This window comes from Phyllobates terribilis, unplaced genomic scaffold (assembly GCF_046119375.1).
Source record: "Phyllobates terribilis strain yellow unplaced genomic scaffold, ASM4611937v1 Scaffold_9__5_contigs__length_417890890, whole genome shotgun sequence".
Classification (NCBI taxonomy): Eukaryota; Metazoa; Chordata; class Amphibia; order Anura; family Dendrobatidae; genus Phyllobates; species Phyllobates terribilis.
Genome location: NW_027362769.1, coordinates 391,840,070 through 391,861,710, shown reverse-complemented (window position 1 = coordinate 391,861,710; position 21,641 = coordinate 391,840,070). Strand labels below are relative to the sequence as shown.

General features: G+C 48.6%; 2 protein-coding genes across 7 annotated transcripts in view; both read right to left on the bottom strand.

The window, feature by feature from the left end:
* Positions 1–9,745, bottom strand: part of LOC141162523 (uncharacterized) — a 37,542-nt gene extending 27,797 nt beyond the window's left edge. For 2 of the 4 annotated variants that reach the window (XM_073648704.1, XM_073648706.1), the window contains exons 1-7: positions 9,396–9,745; positions 7,216–7,255; positions 7,101–7,132; positions 6,958–7,020; positions 6,734–6,772; positions 4,082–4,115; positions 3,890–3,921 (exon numbers count right to left, since the gene is read on the bottom strand). In XM_073648704.1, the coding sequence (XP_073504805.1) occupies positions 3,890–3,921; positions 4,082–4,115; positions 6,734–6,772; positions 6,958–7,020; positions 7,101–7,132; positions 7,216–7,255; positions 9,396–9,486 (331 nt within the window). In that variant the 5' untranslated portion in view covers positions 9,487–9,745. The remainder of the gene's footprint in view (positions 1–3,889; positions 3,922–4,081; positions 4,116–6,733; positions 6,773–6,957; positions 7,021–7,100; positions 7,133–7,215; positions 7,256–9,395) is intronic. The other 2 variants (XM_073648705.1, XM_073648703.1) reach the window with 2 other exon arrangements.
* A 2,075-nt stretch (positions 9,746–11,820) lies between these two features.
* The window catches only part of LOC141162520 (E3 ubiquitin-protein ligase TRIM39-like), a 101,216-nt gene continuing 91,395 nt past the window's right edge, over positions 11,821–21,641 (bottom strand). For 2 of the 3 annotated variants that reach the window (XM_073648696.1, XM_073648698.1), the window contains 3 exons: positions 13,097–13,159; positions 12,900–12,953; positions 11,821–12,780 (listed from right to left, as the gene is read on the bottom strand). In XM_073648696.1, coding sequence (XP_073504797.1) covers positions 12,901–12,953; positions 13,097–13,159 — 116 coding nt within the window. In that variant the 3' untranslated portion in view covers positions 11,821–12,780; position 12,900. The remainder of the gene's footprint in view (positions 12,781–12,899; positions 12,954–13,096; positions 13,160–21,641) is intronic. The other variant, XM_073648697.1, reaches the window with a different exon arrangement.

The following is a 21,641-nucleotide window of genomic DNA, read 5'->3' as shown; positions in this document are numbered from 1 at the left end:
CTCCCTCTATACAGAGATACATGATAAGATTCTGTCTACAGCCACCACTAGGAGGAGCTCCCTGTATACAGAGATACATGATAAGATTCTGTCTGCAGTCACCACTAGGGGGAGCTCCCTGTATACAGAGATACATGATAAGATTCTGTCAACAGCCACAACTAGGGGGAGCTCCCTGTATACAGAGATACATGATAAGATCCTGTCTGCAGCCACCACTAGGGGGAGCTCCCTGTATGCAGAGATACATGATAAGATCCTGTCTGCAGTCACCACTAGGGGGAGCTCCCTGTATACAGAGAAACATAATAAGATCCTGTCTGTAGCCACCACTAGGGGGAGCTCCCTGTATACAAAGATACATGATAAGATTCTGTCTGCAGTCACCACTAGGGGGAGCTCCCTGTATACAGAGATACATGATAAGATTCTGTCTGCACCACCACTAGGGGGAGCTCCCTGTATACAGAGATACATGATAAGATTCTGTCTGCAACCACCACTAGGGGGAGCTCCCTGTATACAGAGATTCATGATAAGATTCTGTCTGCAGCCACCACTAGGGGGAGCTCCCTGTATACAGAGATACATGATAAGATCCTGTCTGCAACCACCACTAGGGGGAGCTCCCTGTATACAGAGATTCATGATAAGATTCTGTCTGCAACCACCACTAGGGGGAGCTCCCTGTATACAGAGATACATGATAAGATTCTGTCAACAGCCACAACTAGGGGGAGCTCCCTGTATACAGAGATACATGATAAGATCTTGTCTGCAGCCACCACTAGGGGGAGCTCCCTGTATGCAGAGATACATGATAAGATCCTGTCTGCAGTCACCACTAGGGGGTGCTCCCTGTATACAGAGATACATAATAAGATCCTGTCTGTAGCCACCACTAGGGGGAGCTCCCTGTATACAGAGATACATGATAAGATTCTGTTTGTAGCCACCACTAGGGGGAGCTCCCTGCATACAGAGATACATGATAAGATTCTGTTTGATTACAGCCACCACTAGAGGGAGCTCCCTGTATACAGAGATACAGGATAAGATTCTGTCTGCAGGCACCACTAGAGGGAGCTCCCTGCATACAGAGATACATGATAAGATTCTGTTTGATTACAGCCACCACTAGAGGGAGCTCCCTGTATACAGAGATACATGATAAGATTCTGTTTGATTACAGCCACCACTAGGGGGAGCTCCCTGCATACAGAGATACATGATAAGATTCTGTTTGATTACAGCCATCACTAGAGGGAGCTCCCTGTATACAGAGATACATGATAACATTCTGTCTGCAGTCACCACTAGGGGGAGCTCCCTGTATACAGAGATACATGAAAAGATTCTGTCTGCAGTCACCACTAGGGGGAGCTCCCTGTATACAGAGATACATGATAAGATTCTGTCTGCAGCCACCACTAGGGGGAGCTCCCTGTATACAGAGATACATGATAAGATCCTGTCTGCAGTCACCACTAGGGGGAGCTCCCTGTATACAAAGATACATGATAAGATTCTGTTTGATTACAGCCACCACTAGGGGGAGCTCCCTGCATACAGAGATACATGATAAGATTCTGTTTGATTACAGCCACCACTAGGGGGAGCTCCCTGTATACAGAGATACATGATAAGATTCAGTCTGCAGCCACCACTAGGGGGAGCTCCCTGTATACAAAGATACATGATAAGATTCTGTCTGCAGCCACCACTAGGGGGAGCTCCCTGTATACAGAGATACATGATAAGATTCTGTCTGCAGCCACCACTAGGGGGACCTCCCTGTATACAGAGATACATGATAAGATCCTGTCTGCAGCCACCACTAGGGGGAGCTCCCTGTATACAGAGATACATGATAAGATTCAGTCTGCAGCCACCACTAGGGGGAGCTCCCTGTATACAAAGATACATGATAAGATTCTGTCTGCAGCCACCACTAGGGGGAGCTCCCTGTATACAGAGATACATGATAAGATTCTGTCTGCAGCCACCACTAGGGGGACCTCCCTGTATACAGAGATACATGATAAGATTCTGTCTGCAGCCTCCACTAGGGGGAGCTCCCTCTATACAGAGATACATGATAAGATTCTGTCTACAGCCACCACTAGGGGGAGCTCCCTGTATAGAGAGATACATGATAAGATCCTGTCTGCAGCCACCACTAGGGGGAGCTCCCTGTATAGAGAGATACATGATAAGATCCTGTCTGCAGCCACCACTAGGGGGAGCTCCTTGTATACAGAGATACATGATAAGATCCTGTCTGCAGCCACCACTAGGGGGAGCTCCCTGTATACAAAGATACATGATAAGATTCTGTCTGCAGTCACCACTAGGGGGAGCTCCCTGTATACAGAGATACATGATAAGATTCTGTCTGCACCACCACTAGGGGGAGCTCCCTGTATACAGAGATACATGATAAGATTCTGTCTGCAACCACCACTAGGGGGAGCTCCCTGTATACAGAGATTCATGATAAGATTCTGTCTGCAGCCACCACTAGGGGGAGCTCCCTGTATACAGAGATACATGATAAGATCCTGTCTGCAACCACCACTAGGGGGAGCTCCCTGTATACAGAGATTCATGATAAGATTCTGTCTGCAACCACCACTAGGGGGAGCTCCCTGTATACAGAGATACATGATAAGATTCTGTCAACAGCCACAACTAGGGGGAGCTCCCTGTATACAGAGATACATGATAAGATCCTGTCTGCAGCCACCACTAGGGGGAGCTCCCTGTATACAGAGATACATGATAAGATCCTGTCTGCAGTCACCACTAGGGGGAGCTCCCTGTATACAGAGATACATAATAAGATCCTGTCTGTAGCCACCACTAGGGGGAGCTCCCTGTATACAGAGATACATGATAAGATTCTGTTTGTAGCCACCACTAGGGGGAGCTCCCTGCATACAGAGATACATGATAAGATTCTGTTTGATTACAGCCACCACTAGAGGGAGCTCCCTGTATACAGAGATACAGGATAAGATTCTGTCTGCAGGCACCACTAGAGGGAGCTCCCTGCATACAGAGATACATGATAAGATTCTGTTTGATTACAGCCACCACTAGAGGGAGCTCCCTGTATACAGAGATACATGATAAGATTCTGTTTGATTACAGCCACCACTAGGGGGAGCTCCCTGCATACAGAGATACATGATAAGATTCTGTTTGATTACAGCCATCACTAGAGGGAGCTCCCTGTATACAGAGATACATGATAACATTCTGTCTGCAGTCACCACTAGGGGGAGCTCCCTGTATACAGAGATACATGAAAAGATTCTGTCTGCAGTCACCACTAGGGGGAGCTCCCTGTATACAGAGATACATGATAAGATTCTGTCTGCAGCCACCACTAGGGGGAGCTCCCTGTATACAGAGATACATGATAAGATCCTGTCTGCAGTCACCACTAGGGGGAGCTCCCTGTATACAAAGATACATGATAAGATTCTGTTTGATTACAGCCACCACTAGGGGGAGCTCCCTGCATACAGAGATACATGATAAGATTCTGTTTGATTACAGCCACCACTAGGGGGAGCTCCCTGTATACAGAGATACATGATAAGATTCAGTCTGCAGCCACCACTAGGGGGAGCTCCCTGTATACAAAGATACATGATAAGATTCTGTCTGCAGCCACCACTAGGGGGAGCTCCCTGTATACAGAGATACATGATAAGATTCTGTCTGCAGCCACCACTAGGGGGACCTCCCTGTATACAGAGATACATGATAAGATCCTGTCTGCAGCCACCACTAGGGGGAGCTCGCTGTATATAAAGATACATGATAAGATTCTGTTTGATTACAGCCACCACTAGGGGGAGCTCGCAGTAATAATTTTTACCCTCTGTAGATTTCTGGTATTTCTGTCCTTTCCTAAAAGAGAAAAATAAAATAATTAATCTTAACACAGTTATTAATACAGTAAAAGTCATCACTGTCCTACATTGTGGGATATTATCAGAGGGTTTTTGTTATTCTTCTATAGGGGATGAATGAGCTTTTGGGGTCAGATAGAAAAAGACAAAAACCTCACCCCTCTGTCTTCTGTGTTGCACTCACGCCCAGAACTGTGGAGAGAAGACTGAACGTTAATGTGGACCCCATTATAACACATCACAGGTCCCGGCCCCCTCCTGACTGTAACATCTTTATTCTTGCCATATATTTCACGTTTGAATTTCCCACCATTTTTAAGATCTCTGCTTGCGGTCAATGAGTAGAAATAGTCGACAGAGGAAAGCCCACCCAGCCCTCGCTGGCAAAGTTACGATGGTGTCGCTCTTAAATCTGATTGTTTGATTTCATGAACACAAATGTGACCAAGTAATGACAGCAAGCGGGGGGGGGCTGAAAATGGGGAAACGGTGAAACCGAAACACAAAGTATATTAGAAAGTTGCAGAACTTTCCGTTATACATAAAACTGTTACTTCTGCAGGCTCAATCATTCACATGCGTCTTAGCGGCGTGGTCTAAGCCGGCGCGCGTCGGAGGGCGGGGGCGTCGGGGGGCCCGGACGTCTGGTTTCCTGTTTGACAGATATATGTTGCTTGTTTGATGTTAACAGGGAAGTGTAAGATTCTGCAGAGCCTCAATGTATCACTGACCTGAATATCCGAAAGCCCAAGCCATGTTCACTGACAGCAAGCAGAGATCTGGTACATGGAGCAGACCGCTTCTATCATTTACAATATATTTTCAATGAGTTTATAAAGTTTTCCAAAATCATAACCAAACTGCAGGTTCTCACGATGTCATGTGACCCATTATCTAGAGGTTTCAGCTGTGAGACGCTTATCTCCGCTCTACAAGACCTGTTACTGGAAATCTCCCCAATTCCTGAACTCCTCACTGTCGTGTCTCTTATGGTGCTCGGACCAATATAATTCAGTACTGAGGAACGCCCAAATCCCACAAAGATGGACACTCACAAGAGATCTGGTCCATGTCACATGCCAGGGCCAATTATCATCTACCGCTCTTCAAGGGGGCTACCGCATTTCTACACAAGACAGCCATGTGTCAGGGTTTTTTTTGGCTAAACTACGCATGTCTCTGCCTGATACAACATCCCTCAGTAAGTGACAGCAGTTGTTATGTGTGAATGACAGCTAAAAATATCCCCCACAAATGATAGCCAGTGGTGTCCCCTTACATGCCAGCCACTGATGTCCCCTAACATAACAACTACTGATGTCTCCATACATGAAAACCACTGGTGTCCCCTTACATGCCAGCCACTGATGTCCCCTTACATGACAGCCACTCATGTCTCCTTACATGCCAGCCACTGATGTCCCCTTACATGACAGCCACTGATGTCTACATACATGACAGCCACTGATGTCTCCTTACATGACAGCCACTGATGTCTCCATACATGACAGCCACTGATGTCTCCATACATGACAGCCACTAATGTCTCCCATACATGACAGCCACTGATGTCCCCTTACATGACAGCCACTAACATCTCCCATAAATGACAGCCAAAGATGTCCCCATACATGACAGCCACTGATGCCCCTTTAAACAGCCACTGATGTCCCCTTACATGACAGCCACTGATGTCCCCATACATCATAGCCACTGAAGTCCCATTCCATGACAACCACTGATTTCTCCCATACATTACAGCCACTGATGTCCCCATACATCATAGCCACTGATGTCCCCTTACATGACAGCCACTGATTTCTCCCATACATGACAGCCACTGATGTCTCCATACATGACAGACACTGATGTATCTTTACATGACAGCTACTGATGTCCCCTTATATGACAGCCACTGATGTCCCCTTACATGACAGCCACTGATGTCTCCATACATGACAGCCACTGATGTCCCCTTACATGACAGACACTGATGTATCTTTACATGACAGCCACTGATGTCCCCTTATATGACAGCCACTGATGTCCCCTTACATGACAGCCACTGATGTCCCCTTACATGACAGACACTGATGTCCCCATACATGACGCCACTAATGTCCCCTTATATGACAGCCACTGATGTCCCCTTACATGACAGCCACCGATGTCCCCATCCATACATGACAGCCTCTGATGTCCCCATACATGACAGCCTCTGATGTCCCCATACATGTAAGCCACTGATGTCCCCTTACATGACAGCCACTGATGTCCCCTTACATGACAGACACTGATGTATCTTTACATGACAGCCACTGATGTCCCCTTATATGACAGCCACTGATGTCCCCTTACATGACAGCCACTGATGTCCCCATCCATACATGACAGCCTCTGATGTCCCCATACATGTTAGCCACTGATGTCTCCTTATATGACAGCCTCTGATGTCCCCATACATGACAGTCACTGATGTCCCCTTACATGACAGCCACTGTTGTCCCCATAAACAACAATCACCGATGTCCCCATAAATGACAGCCATCTGTAAAAGAAGCCCCCAGAACTGGTTTGGGCCCCGATGTTTCCCACTTTAGTCCCTCTAGGTGACTGAACACTCCAACATTTTTGTCTTTGTTGGGTATGATGTCCCAAAGCTTCATAGTAGAGCGCCGCTCCCGGTATTCAGTTCTTCCAAGATTTGCTTCCTTTGATGGTGAATCCACGTAGGGTCTGATCCCTATCATTACGGTGATATTACCTGAATCTGACCGGTTACTCCAAAAACACCAGAAATTTGCACTTACATTCCTCAAAATCCTCTTCAGAATCCACGTCGTTTGCGCCTGTTGCGATGATAAAAGATTTAAAGGGTTTATTAATTTTAAAGGGCAATAACAAATTAATAAAATTAAAGTAAGCTCCGCCTCCCTGACTCTTTCGAAACAGAATTTGTTCACCACCACTGACTGGTACCAGAGGAGTTATAGGGGGGTAGAGAAATTGGGGGACAAATTTGAGATAGCCGTACTTGTTTTCTGAGGGACGGAGTGGTCAGCTGCAGCCGCTGGAGGTGGATTTGGGGGGTACGGACCTGTAAATCAGACAAAAGTACCAAAATATCAGAGAGAAGTTGTTAGAAGGAAAAGTTACTTATTGTAAATTCGATCTCACCGTGTTCATAACGAGGCTGCAGATCCGGGGTTCTGTGAAAAAAAAAGATGAAAACAGCGCGAAATAGAGGAAAATATTCACAAATATTAAAGAAGGTTCGTCTATAGGTTCTTACGGAGGAGGCTGGCGGCGTCCTCCGGGATGTGATGATTTATCTGTAAAGATTGTGGAAAAGAAAAAAGGAAGACATTTTTTTTTGGGGTGGGAGGGTAATTCTTTAATTGTTCATTTCAATTGTTATTTTTACATATTGAAATTTTTGGGAAAAATTGTACAAATTAAAAATGTTGCTGCATGCTCCTAATGGTTTCTTCAGAACTGTGGCTTCATCTAGGGCAAAAGGTTCACCTCCTCTTGTATCTACTGTATATACCTCAGCCCAGGTGAGGTGGCTTGTTGTTCCCCCCACCTCCGCAACACCCAGCACCTGGGGCAGATGCCACATCGCCCATCCCCCTGGTATCTAACCTGTCTCGGTCTTTTGTATGCTCAGCTTTGTATGGTCTATACTTTTGTCTGGGACACATACAGTTCCACTGTCAGCCATATTAGTTCTCAAGTAGCTTGTAATCTGTCACTCGGTCACCAAAAGATTTAACAGTCCTGCACTGACCCTAATACATGTCCTGATCCAAAACCACACTATCTGAACCTGACACAAGTCCCGCACCCAGACCCAATACAAGCCCTACACCCCAACCCAATACAAGCCCTGTATCTGGATCTAACAGCACTGTGCACAGACCCAACACAAGACCTGCACCCCAGATGAAAACACGTCCTGTACCCCAACCCAACACACAGGTCTGTACCTGGACTCAGCACAAGCTTTGTACTTGGACTCAACACAGGCTCTGTACCTGGACCCAACTCAAGCCCTGTACCTGGACCCAACTCAAGCCATGTATCTCGACCCAACACAAGCACTGTACCCCAACCCCAAACGAGCCTTGTATCCCAATCCAACACAAAGCCCTGTACCTGGACCCAACACAAGCTTTTTACTTAGACCCAACACAAACCATGTACCCGGACCCGATAATAATGAAAGAGATGAAACTAACCCTAGCAAAATCCCTCAACACAAGTCCTCAACCCAACCCCAATACAAGCCGTGAACCCAAACCTAACATGTCTGGCGCTGACCCCTACACACATCTTGAGCCAACACAACACATTCTGATCCTGACCCAAACGTAAGTCCTGACTCCAAATCCAACACATGATCTGTACTCAATTCTAAAGCAAAACCTGAATTTGACCCGAACACAAGTCCTCAACCCAACCCCAACATAAGTCCTGAAGCCAAATCTAACACAAGTCATGAACCCTTTAACCAACACATATTCTGGATTGATCCTAAAGCAAGACATGTACCCAACTCCAAAACATGTTTTTAATCCCACCAAAGAACTAAATCCAACTCTGATACAAGTTCTGAAAATTACACTAATACAAGCCCTGAACCCAACTGCGATACATCATCTGCACTTTATCTTAACTCAAAACCTGAACCCGGATCACAAGTCCTTATGGCTTATTTGGAGGAACCAATGTTTGGCAAATACACATTTATAGGAGGGCTCGTTCCCAACTATCAGCCAGTCTTAACAAATCGCCAATCACCTGACGAACGAGCGAAACCCTTGTTCTTTGGATGTGATCTTTCTTAAGCTGGCTTAAAAATCATCATTATTGGCAGCACATCGCCCATGAAATCAGATGATGTTCTGGCAATAAGAATAATACTGTATGGGCACAGAATGATCATATTAACCATAATTCTGTGCATAAAGAATATTTGGCGGCATGTCTAAACAGATCCTCTTGTATGTATCCGGTTGGCTTAACAATCTGGATCAACCCATCTAAAGGGGCTATTAACCCAACCCCAGCACATACCTTGACCCGGACCTCAACACATGTTCTTAACCCAAACCCAGCTCATCTATTGCTTATCGGGGTCTTCTGACTCTCATCCAACACATGATGTTGGTCGAGAGAAGGATAGGGCGGATTGGTTTTGTTTTCTCATTAGATAAGAAGGAGTATCAAGTATGGAAGTGTGGTTATTAGTGGCCGTGAACTCTTAGCAGAGCCAACCATTCAGGTCTATGGTGGAGTCAAAAGAAATAGCTGGTGGCCTAAAGAGTCTTCAACTGACATCTATCGGAGGCATGTGGCACCTTAACACAAGTCTTGAGCATAACACCAACAAAAGTCCTGAACCTGACAAAAACCGTGAACCCATGATAATGTATATGCCTGGAGGCCAAACTAGTGAGATGTACTTACGTTGCCAGCAGCTGGTGCAACCAATGAAAAAGGCCATCCCTAATATTCCAAACACCCCAATTATCCAGTCATCGAATGCGTTGTGGAACATTTAGACTTCTGTTCTGTGTGAGTCTTCTGTTTTATGTCCTCCTACGGCCACTCAACATTGTCCTCCTTAATGTGTCCTTTCTTCTGTCCTTCAGCTTCTCTGGCCGTGTAACTCTCTTCTTTTCTTTTTTATGGCCGCTCTTACCTTGTCCTATCTTCCTCGCTAGGTTTTGTGACCCACCAAAGCAGCATGTCTGGTTGGAACAGTAATTGTACGCCCCCTCTGATGAGACACGCGATGGAAACCACCAAAACCACGTAGGACAGGATGCTCAGCCGTCATCAGGCCTCTGTAGAGGTGTCTTATTTTTAGGGGTGGTCATTGCGACGAGGACCATTTTTTACATATTTTTCTAATCGTTTTGTATAACTTTATACATTTTTATACCTCAGTGAATGAACTGAGCCAAACAGCCAGTGTGATAATATGGAGGGCGAAGAATCTCTCTGAAGAAGTAGACCATTGGACTGGTCTGGAAATCTGGGTGGGCCGATTACACTTTCATAATTAATTTACATCAGTGGGTTTTATTTGATGTCCATGGACAACCCCTTTAACTCGTCACACTCGAGTAAGATGTGAAGGCTGTGCTGAGACATGAGAACTTCATTCAGTCTTATTTCTTCATTTCTGGATTTTTTAGCCTTTAGGACATGGATCATTTATTTATTTTTTTCATCATTGCCTTTTTTTGTATTTTTACTACGTTTTCACAATTTCTTTTTAAATCGTTTTTATTTGCCAAATTCCGAGACCCATAACACATTTACTTTTTTTGTAGACAGAGTTGTGTTAAAGATTATCTTCTACCCTACAGGATAAATAATAGTATAGTTTTATAGTTTGGTGCGTTATGAGTGATATTTAATTTTTATTAATCTTTTTTTAGTTTTGCAACTTTTGCAGCACGAGAAAATCACTTTAAAAAAAATAAATTTTTGCATTATATTCTGAAAGCCAGAACTTTTTTCATTTTTTCAGTCTCTGGGCTGCAAGAGGGTTTGTTTTTCAAGTAACAAACGGTAGCTTTTCTTGGTTTCATTTATTTGATACATACAAGCTTTTTGATCACTTTTTATTTCATTTTTTTGTGGGACAAGATGAACAAAAATAGCAATTCTGACATTTTTTTTTTTTTTTTTTTTTTTATTACGCAGCATTCACCATGTGGGATAAATAATAGTTTAATGTTATAATACACGTCATTATGGTTTCAAATATGTGTCAATTTTAAAGGATGTTTTTTTTTCTAGATTAAACATTTGAAAAAAAATGGGATTTTGGAGAGGGTGTTTTTACTTTTTTGTAACACTTAAAAACATATTTTTCTTAGATTTGTTTTGTAATATTTATTAGTAACCCAAGAAGATGTGAACATACGATCCTATGATCGCATAGGTAATACACTGCACTACTTGTATATTGCAGTGCGTTGACTAGCTTGTCGGTGTTTGACTAATTGGTGGCCTATCGGACCCATCCTCTGGCATGATCTGATAGGCAGTAGTATATGGCAGATCTGGAGGCCATTGTCAGGCTTCCAATTGACAAAACAATCCATCGGAACTTTCCTATTGCACTTCAGGAGTGCTGATGGGCTGACAGAGGGAGCATTCTCCCTCAGTCAAACTCCTCATGAGAGGTTAAACTGCTAACATTGTTGAGAATACTCAACTGTATGTATCAGTTGAGTTCCTGCAGCTGATCGCATTGGTACAGAATCTGTAACGTGCAATCAGTCATGGAGTACAAAGTGACATGTGCTTATGACGGATATGTGCACCATATAGGGGGTTAAACAATGGCTCTGTCCGTCCTCTAACATTAGACCTTTCTCTATACTCCGTTCTAACTCTGGTCAAACCATAAACCCTGCTATATAGCCTAACCCTAACTCTATCTATTGGTCAACACCAAAGCCTCCCATACACATTAAAGTTGGCTGAACTTGTCGATATCGGTGGTGTTGGCCAACCATCTATCGTTAATGTGGATCTTCCGACTCTTCCCCCAACAGATAATATTGATGGAGAGAAGGAATGACCGATTTGAAAATCAACGCTAGATCCGATTGTTTCTTTAGGAACCCTTGCTCTGCTCTTCCCATTGGGAATACATAAACATTCAGTCCAACATTCACATACATCGGGGAAGTCAGGAGACCCCAACGAACTGTTGGATGACCAGCCTATTCCAAGCCAAACTCTAGCCCTAAACCCGCTTCTATACTCCAACACTGCCCATAGTTTAACCCTAAATCTCACCCTATGCCATAAACCAGGCGATTGACACTCGAATAGAGGCAAATACATTGTAGACGATTGGACCCTTGGATTGATTTCGAAGCCTTTAATAACATAATAAAATGAACAGTAGAAAAACAAGAATACAAGAAATAAATAAGTCTTCATATAAAACACGTGGTATGTATTTCTGTCACTCCCCACAAAGATTATTTTTACATTTTCTCAGGAATATTATCATAGGGTAATGGGGGAAAGGGTTTAATTATTGTGAGGAGTTTGTGTAAGCTTATATCTATATATATTATAGGCCTATTACTATAGACACAAGGCGGCAGGTCAGTATTTTAGGTTTTTATAAAGCATCTGATCTTGACGATTCCTTGAGCATCTACAGTGGCTCCAATTATCACGTTCTTGAGTGACAGGTCCATGATCAGAGAAGATGCAAACATCTCAGGATTTGGCCAGCAAGATATGGAAGGAAAACATAAAAATATCTACAAGGTATAAATAACAAAAAAAACATGGACTACAGTATATACGTCTCAGGATACATTAGTGGTCTCCAACTATTTCCACCACAGGATGAAAACTACTTCCTTACATGATGTGTAGGAACTATTCCCAGGTCTTCCAAATTCATCTGATATTTTTGTCAACGTTTATGTCACCAGTTTGGTGGCATATTATTTCTTCAGGAAAAAAAAAATAGAGTATATTAGAAAAGAAAAATATTCACGATGAGTTTTCCGAAGGTCAAGTCCCATCATCTTCATCTATCTTTAAATGACATCTGCAACCGATTCATCTCAGATTCATCGAGGGTTGGTTGAAAATGATCATCAGATCCAGTTCAACCTACCAACTCAATGTAGAATAGTCCAGTAAAGGCAAGAGGAGGTCGTCTCAAAGATACGATTAAAGAAAAGTGGTTAAGAGGTCAACCGGAGCCAATAAAGTCCCTCAAAAAGACTTCCTCTTGGGTCCAGACAGAGAATATTGTAGGTCAGTTGTCTGAAAAAAAAATAGGTAGGTATGGAGTCCTAACCTGGAAGACATGTAGAAGGCGGAGGTAAAAAAAAAACATTCCGGGATATAATGTATCACCAAATGATTCCATGAGATGGCCATTGCCCCCAGCTCGAGAACAGAGGGTTACTTCTATACCTTATTGTGCTTTCTCGATGTTTTCATATTCGGGTATGTCATCATCTTCACTCTCTGGAAGACATAATGCAAGATGTTTTTTTTCTTCTAGAAAACAGATTAAGCAAATAGTTCATAAACTATTTCCAAACTTTGCTCACTGGCATGTTCATCTAAGGACTGAGGACATTCCACCTAGTATCATCCCCAAAACCTACCCTGATTAATGGAAGCGGAGTGGGTTTCGGCATCTTCTAAATTCACATACTCCAGGCTTTCTCCTAAGAGAAGAGAGATTAACGATTGATGCATTCAATGTATCCGAACATTAACCTATCTGGTAAATCCAGCGACTCGTTTTATCGGGATATAATCCTTCTGCCATTTAGTAAACCAATATGCGATCCTTCCTTAATGGGTCTAAACTCTCCATTTATGACTGACATATCGGGTTGAAAGCAACCAGCCCCGTCATATTCAGTGGTACTCGCTAAGGATCTAATGTACACTGCTCAAAAAAATAAAGGGACCCCTGAAATCCCCCATCCTAGATCTGAATGAATGAAATCTTCTCATTGAATACTTTGTTCTGTACAAAGTTGAATGTGCTGACAACAAAATCACACAAAAATCATCAATGGAAATCACATTTATTAACCAATGGAGGCCTGGATTTGGAGTAACCCCCAAAATTAAGGTGTAAAAACACACTACAGGCTGATCCAACTGTGATGTAATGTCCTTAAAACAAGTCACAATGAGGCTGAGTATTGTGTGTGGCCTCCACGTGCCTGTATGACCTCCCTACAACGCCTGGGCATGCTCCTGATGAGGCTGAGTATTGTGTGTGGCCTCCACGTGCCTGTATGACCTCCCCACAACGCCTGGGCATGCTCCTGATGAGGCTGAGTATTGTGTGTGGCCTCCACGTGTCTGTATGACCTCCCTACAACGCCTGGGCATGCTCCTGATGAGGCTGAGTATTGTGTGTGGCCTCCACGTGCCTGTATGACCTCCCTACAACACCTGGGCATGCTCCTGATGAGGCTGAGTATTGTGTGTGTGTGGCACCCCAGGGGTCTGGTTTCCACAGTAACGGCAATGTTATGTCTGAGAGCAGGTGGGAGGTCTCTTGGTCAGGAATCCTATGCATGCCACACCTCCTGCCCAGTCCTGGGAGGGGAAGAACTTCCCCTATATAAACCTGGGGCTGAGGCAGGGTTAGGGAGTTCAGAGGGAGAGTTCAGCCAGGAGGGCTGACAGGGAGCTGTGGCTCCGGCTGGGCCCAGCTCCTGGGCCATGCCAGAAGTAGAGACAGAGAAGAGAAGCAGATATAGGAAAAGAACATCAGGAGCTCTGTGGGAGCAGTGCTACAAGGAGTCAGGGGCTGGCAGCTGCAGAGCTCGCCCTGACTGAGAAGTTATCACCGGACCCGGAGTCCGAGGCTGTGGGGACTAACTCCTATCCAGCAGCAGAAACCGACCGGCAGGGGATTGCAGGTCCTCTGGCCCAGAAACCCGAAGGCACGGTCACACGCGTGGGACCAGCACCGCCGTCGTGGAGCGGAAGCTACTAGAAGGTCCCGAGTCACCGGCCATACGGGTGAGCACCACACGGTACACTCAGGGATGTGGGCTACTTATACCCGCCTCTAGCAAGGTAGCCAGAAGAGTACAGTTAGTTTGGGAGGCCTACAACTCCGCCTGGCCAGGGGAGATCCCATCTGCTCAAGGACTGACCAGGCCCCAATCGCTAGCCAGTACTCCGGGAGGGTCTATCTTTATCACCAGTAAAGACCCTGAACTACACCGCATCGCCTCCGAGTGGTTCCTGCTACCCCCATCATCCACGTCGGCTGCCCTGAGGCCATACCCCTCCCGTTGGGGGTTATACTATCACGCTGCACAATCCTACCACCGGCCTCAGCGGTCTGCCCTGCAGCAGCAGCTCCTTAGCTGTACTCAACGGGTGGCGTAGTCGTCCAACATCTACCGCTAATACAGCGCCACTTAGTCTGACTCCCTGGGCACGGACCGGATCACCGCCACGAGACTACAACCCTAAAGAGATCCGGCTCCGGGTAAGCTCCCGCGTGCGCAACGCAGCGCGACACAGGCCCAGGGGCGCGTCAACTTTTGGCGTAGTCGGCAGGATTGCGTGCCCGCAACCACCGGGTACTGCGTGCCTGAAAAAGACTGTTCAAACTTACCTGTGGTGAAGATTCCCGCCATCCGGCGCCATCTTCCGCTTCCTTCCCGCCATCGGTGGAGTTTTCCCGCCATCCGGCGCCATCTTCAGCCTTCTTCCCGCCATACGTGGAGTTTTCCCGCCATTGGACGCCATCTTGAGGACGCCGCGCGGGAAGAAGAGGGGCGTGGACTCCGAAAGCGCGCGAGAACTGAAGCCCCGCCTCACGTCCGGACGTTGCGTAAGGTCCTGGAAGGAGCCCAGCAGACGCCGACGTCACAGGAGCGCGACGGATGGTCCTCAACCCTGACGATCCACTGCGGAGCCGCGGCCTACGGAAGAGGATCATCGCAAGGTAGGCCACGGTCCACTAGGGGGGAGAAGGATGCCGGATACGGAGGAGAGCTTCACCGCTTCAACCCCCGCCAGCGCCACCGCTGTTGCGGTCATGCCTTTCACCATGCCCTATATCCCGGGGGCAGCCTGGCTACCCCAGTACTCAGGGGAGTCACATACCCTGCATGACTTTAGAGAAAAGCTGGATAGCCTCTTCCAGGTGTACCCCCTCACAGAGGAGCAAAAAGTGAGCATCCTGGTGGCCCAATTAACCGGGGCAGCCCAAAGGGAGGTAAAGTCCTGGCCACCTGGGAGGAGGACTGTCGCAGAGATACTAACCCAGCTAACCGAGGAGGAGCTGCAGTACTACCAATACGAGGAAAGCCAAGAGGACCCGGACGGGTCTGAGGACTACCCTCAGGAGGGAGCACAAAGAGGACATAGCTACTGAAGGGAAGTAGCGTGAATAAAGAGCTGTAAATAGTTACCCGTAAGGGTACAAGGACTGCTGCTAATTAAAATATGGTCCCCGTTGGGATTAGTGAATTGTTCCCCATGTGCCCCTATCTTAAACCAGGCTGAGGACTGTGAGCAGCCATTCCTTATCCCCACTGGCCGAGGACTGAGAGCGGCCATATCCTGTAAATAATTATGTGTTTCTAGTAATTTATGGGAGTCTTTGGTGGATTTACCGGGAATCCTTTGTACATGGTTGGAGCGTAACCCAGGAATGGACTAAAGACTGTTAAGGACTCGGGGCAGGACAGACCCCTACCTGGTTACGTCTCCCTGTTTTGGTGAAATGGACACCTTGCTTTTCTTCAAAAACTGCACCCGGTTGCGGACACGCCGTGACCATCTTTATGTGTTTTTCTTATTGTATTATTATTGTTTATACCTTGTTATGTTTTTCTAAAAATATGTTTAGTCCCGGAGTACTAAATTTCACTAGGGGGGAATGTGGCACCCCAGGGGTCTGGTTTCCACAGTAACGGCAATGTTATGTCTGAGAGCAGGTGGGAGGTCTCTTGGTCAGGAATCCTATGCATGCCACACCTCCTGCCCAGTCCTGGGAGGGGAAGAACTTCCCCTATATAAACCTGGGGCTGAGGCAGGGTTAGGGAGTTCAGAGGGAGAGTTCAGCCAGGAGGGCTGACAGGGAGCTGTGGCTCCGGCTGGGCCCAGCTCCTGGGCCATGCCAGAAGTAGAGACAGAGAAGAGAAGCAGATATAGGAAAAGAACATCAGGAGCTCTGTGGGAGCAGTGCTACAAGGAGTCAGGGGCTGGCAGCTGCAGAGCTCGCCCTGACTGAGAAGTTATCACCGGACCCGGAGTCCGAGGCTGTGGGGACTAACTCCTATCCAGCAGCAGAAACCGACCGGCAGGGGATTGCAGGTCCTCTGGCCCAGAAACCCGAAGGCACGGTCACACGCGTGGGACCAGCACCGCCGTCGTGGAGCGGAAGCTACTAGAAGGCCCCGAGTCACCGGCCATACGGGTGAGCACCACACGGTACACTCAGGGACGTGGGCTACTTATACCTGCCTCTAGCAAGGTAGCCAGAAGAGTACAGTTAGTTTGGGAGGCCTACAACTCCGCCTGGCCAGGGGAGATCCCATCTGCTCAAGGACTGACCAGGCCCCAATCGCTAGCCAGTACTCCGGGAGGGTCTATCTTTATCACCAGTAAAGACCCTGAACTACACCGCATCGTCTCCGAGTGGTTCCTGCTACCCCCATCATCCACGTCGGCTGCCCTGAGGCCATACCCCTCCCGTTGGGGGTTATACTATCACGCTGCACAATCCTACCACCGGCCTCAGCGGTCTGCCCTGCAGCAGCAGCTCCTTAGCTGTACTCAACGGGTGGCGTAGTCGTCCAACATCTACCGCTAATACAGCGCCACTTAGTCTGACTCCCTGGGCACGGACCGGATCACCGCCACGAGACTATAACCCTAAAGAGATCCGGCTCCGGGTAAGCTCCCGCGTGCGCAACGCAGCGCGACACAGGCCCAGGGGCGCGTCATGTGGCCTCCACGTGCCTGTATGACCTCCCTACAACGCCTGGGCATGCTCCTGATGAGGCTGAGTATTGTGTGTGGCCTCCACGTGCCTGTATGACCTCCCTACAACGCCTGGGCATGCTCCTGATGAGGCTGAGTATAGTGTGTGGCCTCCACGTGCCTGTATGACCTCCCTACAACGCCTGGGCATGCTCCTGATGAGGCTGAGTATTGTGTGTGGCCTCCACGTGCCTGTATGACCTCCCTACAACGTCTGGGCATGCTCCTGATGAGGCTCAGCATTGTGTATGGCCTCCACGTGCCTGTATGACCTCCCTACAATGCCTGGGCATGCTCGTGATGAGGCTGAGTATTGTGTATGGCCTCCACGTGCCTGTATGACCTCCCTACAACGCCTGGGCATGCTCGTGATGAGGCTGAGTATTGTGTGTGGCCTCCACGTGCCTGTATGACCTCCCTACAATGCCTGGGCATGCTCCTGATGAGGCTGAGTATTGTGTGTGGCCTCCACGTGCCTGTATGACCTCCCTACAACACCTGGGCATGCTCCTGATGAGGCTGAGTATTGTGTGTGGCCACCACGTGCCTGTATGACCTTCCTACAACACCTGGGCATGCTCCTGATGAGGCTGAGTATTGTGTGTGGCCTCCACGTGCCTGTATGACCTCCCTACAACGCCTGGGCATGCTCCTGATGAGGCTGAGTATTGTGTGTGGCCTCCACATGCCTGTATGACCTCCCTACACCGCCTGGGCATGCTCCTGATGAGGTTGAGTATTGTGTGTGGCCTCCACGTGCCTGTATGACCTCCCTACAACGCCTGGGCATGCTCCTGATGAGGCTGAGTATTGTGTGTGGCCTCCACGTGTCTGTATGACCTCCCTACAACGCCTGGGCATGCTCCTGATGAGACTGAGTATTGTGTGTGGCCTCCACGTGCCTGTATAACCTCCCTACAACGCCTGGGCATGCTCCTGATGAGGTTGAGTATTGTGTGTGGCCTCCACGTGCCTGTATGACCTCCCTACAACACCTGGGCATGCTCCTGATGAGGCTGAGTATTGTGTGTAGCCTCCACGTGCCTGTATGACCTCCCTACAAAGCCTGGGCATGCTCCTGATGAGGCTGAGTATTGTGTGTGGCCTCGACATGCCTGTATGACCTCCCTACAACACCTGGGCATGCTCCTGATGAGGCTGAGTATTGTGTGTGGCCTCCACGTGCCTGTATGACCTCCCTACAACGCCTGGGCATGCTCCTGATGAGGCTGAGTATTGTGTGTGGCCTCCACGTGCCTGTATGACCTCCCTACAACGCCTGGGCATGCTCCTGATGAGGCTGAGTATTGTGTGCGGCCTCCACGTGCCTGTATGACCTCCCTAGAACACCTGGGCATGCTCCTGATGAGGCTGAGTATTGTGTGTGGCCTCCACGTGCCTGTATGACCTCCCTACAACGCCTGGGCATGCTCCTGATGAGGCTGAGTATTGTGTGTAGCCTCCACTTGCCTGTATGACCTCCCTACAACGCCTGGGCATGCTCCTAATGAGGCTGAGTATTGTGTGTGGCCTCCACGTGCCTGTATGACCTCCCTACAATGCCTGGGCATGCTCCTGATGAGGCTGAGTATTGTGTGCGGCCTCCACGTGCCTGTATGACCTCCCTAGAACACCTGGGCATGCTCCTGATGAGGTTGAGTATTGTGTGTGGCCTCCACGTGCCTGTATGACCTCCCTACAACGCCTGGGCATGCTCCTGATGAGGCTGAGTATTGTGTGTAGCCTCCACGTGCCTGTATGACCTCCCTACAACGCCTGGGCATGCTCCTGATGAGGCTGAGTATTGTGTGTGGCCTCCACGTGCCTGTATGACCTCCCTACAACGCCTGGGCATGCTCCTGATGAGGCTCAGTATTGTGTGTGGCCTCCACGTGCCTGTATGACCTCCCTACAATGCCTGGGCATGCTCCTGATGAGGCTGAGTATTGTGTGCGGCCTCCACGTGCCTGTATGACCTCCCTACAACGCCTGGGCATGCTCCTGATGAGGCTGAGTATTGTGTGTGGCCTCCACGTGCCTGTATGACCTCCCTACAACGCCTGGGCATGCTCCTGATGAGGCTGAGTATTGTGTGTGGCCTCTACGTGCCTGTATGACCTCCCTACAACGCCTGGGCATGCTCCTGATGAGGCTGAGTATTGTGTGTGGCCTCCACGTGCCTGTATGACCTCCCTACAACGCCTGGGCATGCTCCTGATGAGGCTGAGTATTGTGTGTGGCCTCCACGTGCCTGTATGACCTCCCTACAACGCCTGGGCATGCTCCTGATGAGGCTGAGTATTGTCTGTGGCCTCCACGTGCCTGTATGACCTCCCTACAACGCCTGGGCATGCTCCTGATGAGGCTGAGTATTATGTGCGGCCTCCACGTGCCTGTATGACCTCCCTAGAACGCCTGGGCATGCTCCTGATGAGGCTGAGTATTGTGTGTGGCCTCCACGTGCCTTTATGACCTCCCTACAATGCCTGGGCATGCTCCTGATGAGGCTGAGTATTGTGTGTGGCCTCCACGTGCCTGTATGACCTCCCTACAACGCCTGGGCATGCTCCTGATGAGGCTGAGTATTGTGTGTAGCCTCCACGTGCCTGTATGACCTCCCTACAACGCCTGGGCATGCTCCTGATGAGGCTGAGTATTGTGTGTGGCCTCCACGTGCCTGTATGACCTCCCTACAACGCCTGGGCATGCTCCTGATGAGGCTCAGTATTGTGTGTGGCCTCCACGTGCCTGTATGACCTCCCTACAATGCCTGGGCATGCTCCTGATGAGGCTCAGTATTGTGTGTGGCCTCCACGTGCCCGTATGACCTCCCTACAACGCCTGGGCATGCTCCTGATGAGGCTGAGTATTGTGTGTGGCCTCCACGTGCCTGTATGACCTCCCTACAGCGCCTGGGCATGCTCCTGATGAGGCTGAGTATTGTGTGTGGCCTCCACGTGCCTGTATGACCTCCCTACAACGCCTGGGCATGCTCCTGATGAGGCTGAGTATTGTGTGTGGCCTCCACGTGCCTGTATGACCTCCCTACAATGCCTGGGCATGCTCCTGATGAGGCTGAGTATTGTGTGTGGCCTCCACGTGCCTGTATGACTTCCCTACAACGCCTGGGCATGCTCCTGATGAGGTTGAGTATTGTGTGTGGCCTCCACGTGCCTGTATGACTTCCCTACAACGCCTGGGCATGCTCCTGATGAGGCTGAGTATTGTGTGTGGCCTCCACGTGCCTGTATGACTTCCCTACAATGCCTGGGCATGCTCCTGATGAGGCTGAGTATTGTGTGTGGCTTCCACGTGCCTGTATGACCTCCCTACAACGCCTGGGCATGCTCCTGATGAGGCTCAGTATTGTGTGTAGCCTCCACGTGCCTGTATGACCTCCCTACAACGCCTGGGCATGCTCCTGATGAGGCTGAGTATTGTGTGTGGCCTCCACGTGCCTGTATGACCTCCCTACAACGCCTGGGCATGCTCCTGATGAGGCTGAGTATTGTGTGTGGCCTCCACTTGCCTGTATGACCTCCCTACAATGCCTGGGCATGCTCCTGATGAGGCTGAGTATTGTGTGTGGCCTCCACGTGTCTGTATGACCTCCCTACAACGCCTGGGCATGCTCCTGATGAGGCTGAGTATTGTGTGTGGCCTCCACGTGCCTGTATGACCTCCCTACAACGCCTGGGCATGCTCCTGATGAGGCTGAGTATTGTGTGTAGCCTCCACGTGCCTGTATGACCTCCCTACAACGCCTGGGCATGCTCCTGATGAGGCTGAGTATTGTGTGTGGCCTCCACGTGCCTGTATGACCTCCCTACAACGCCTGGGCATGCTCCTGATGAGGCTCAGTATTGTGTGTGGCCTCCACGTGCCTGTATGACCTCCCTACAATGCCTGGGCATGCTCCTGATGAGGCTCAGTATTGTGTGTGGCCTCCACGTGCCCGTATGACCTCCCTACAACGCCTGGGCATGCTCCTGATGAGGCTGAGTATTGTGTGTGGCCTCCACGTGCCTGTATGACCTCCCTACAGCGCCTGGGCATGCTCCTGATGAGGCTGAGTATTGTGTGTGGCCTCCACGTGCCTGTATGACCTCCCTACAACGCCTGGGCATGCTCCTGATGAGGCTGAGTATTGTGTGTGGCCTCCACGTGCCTGTATGA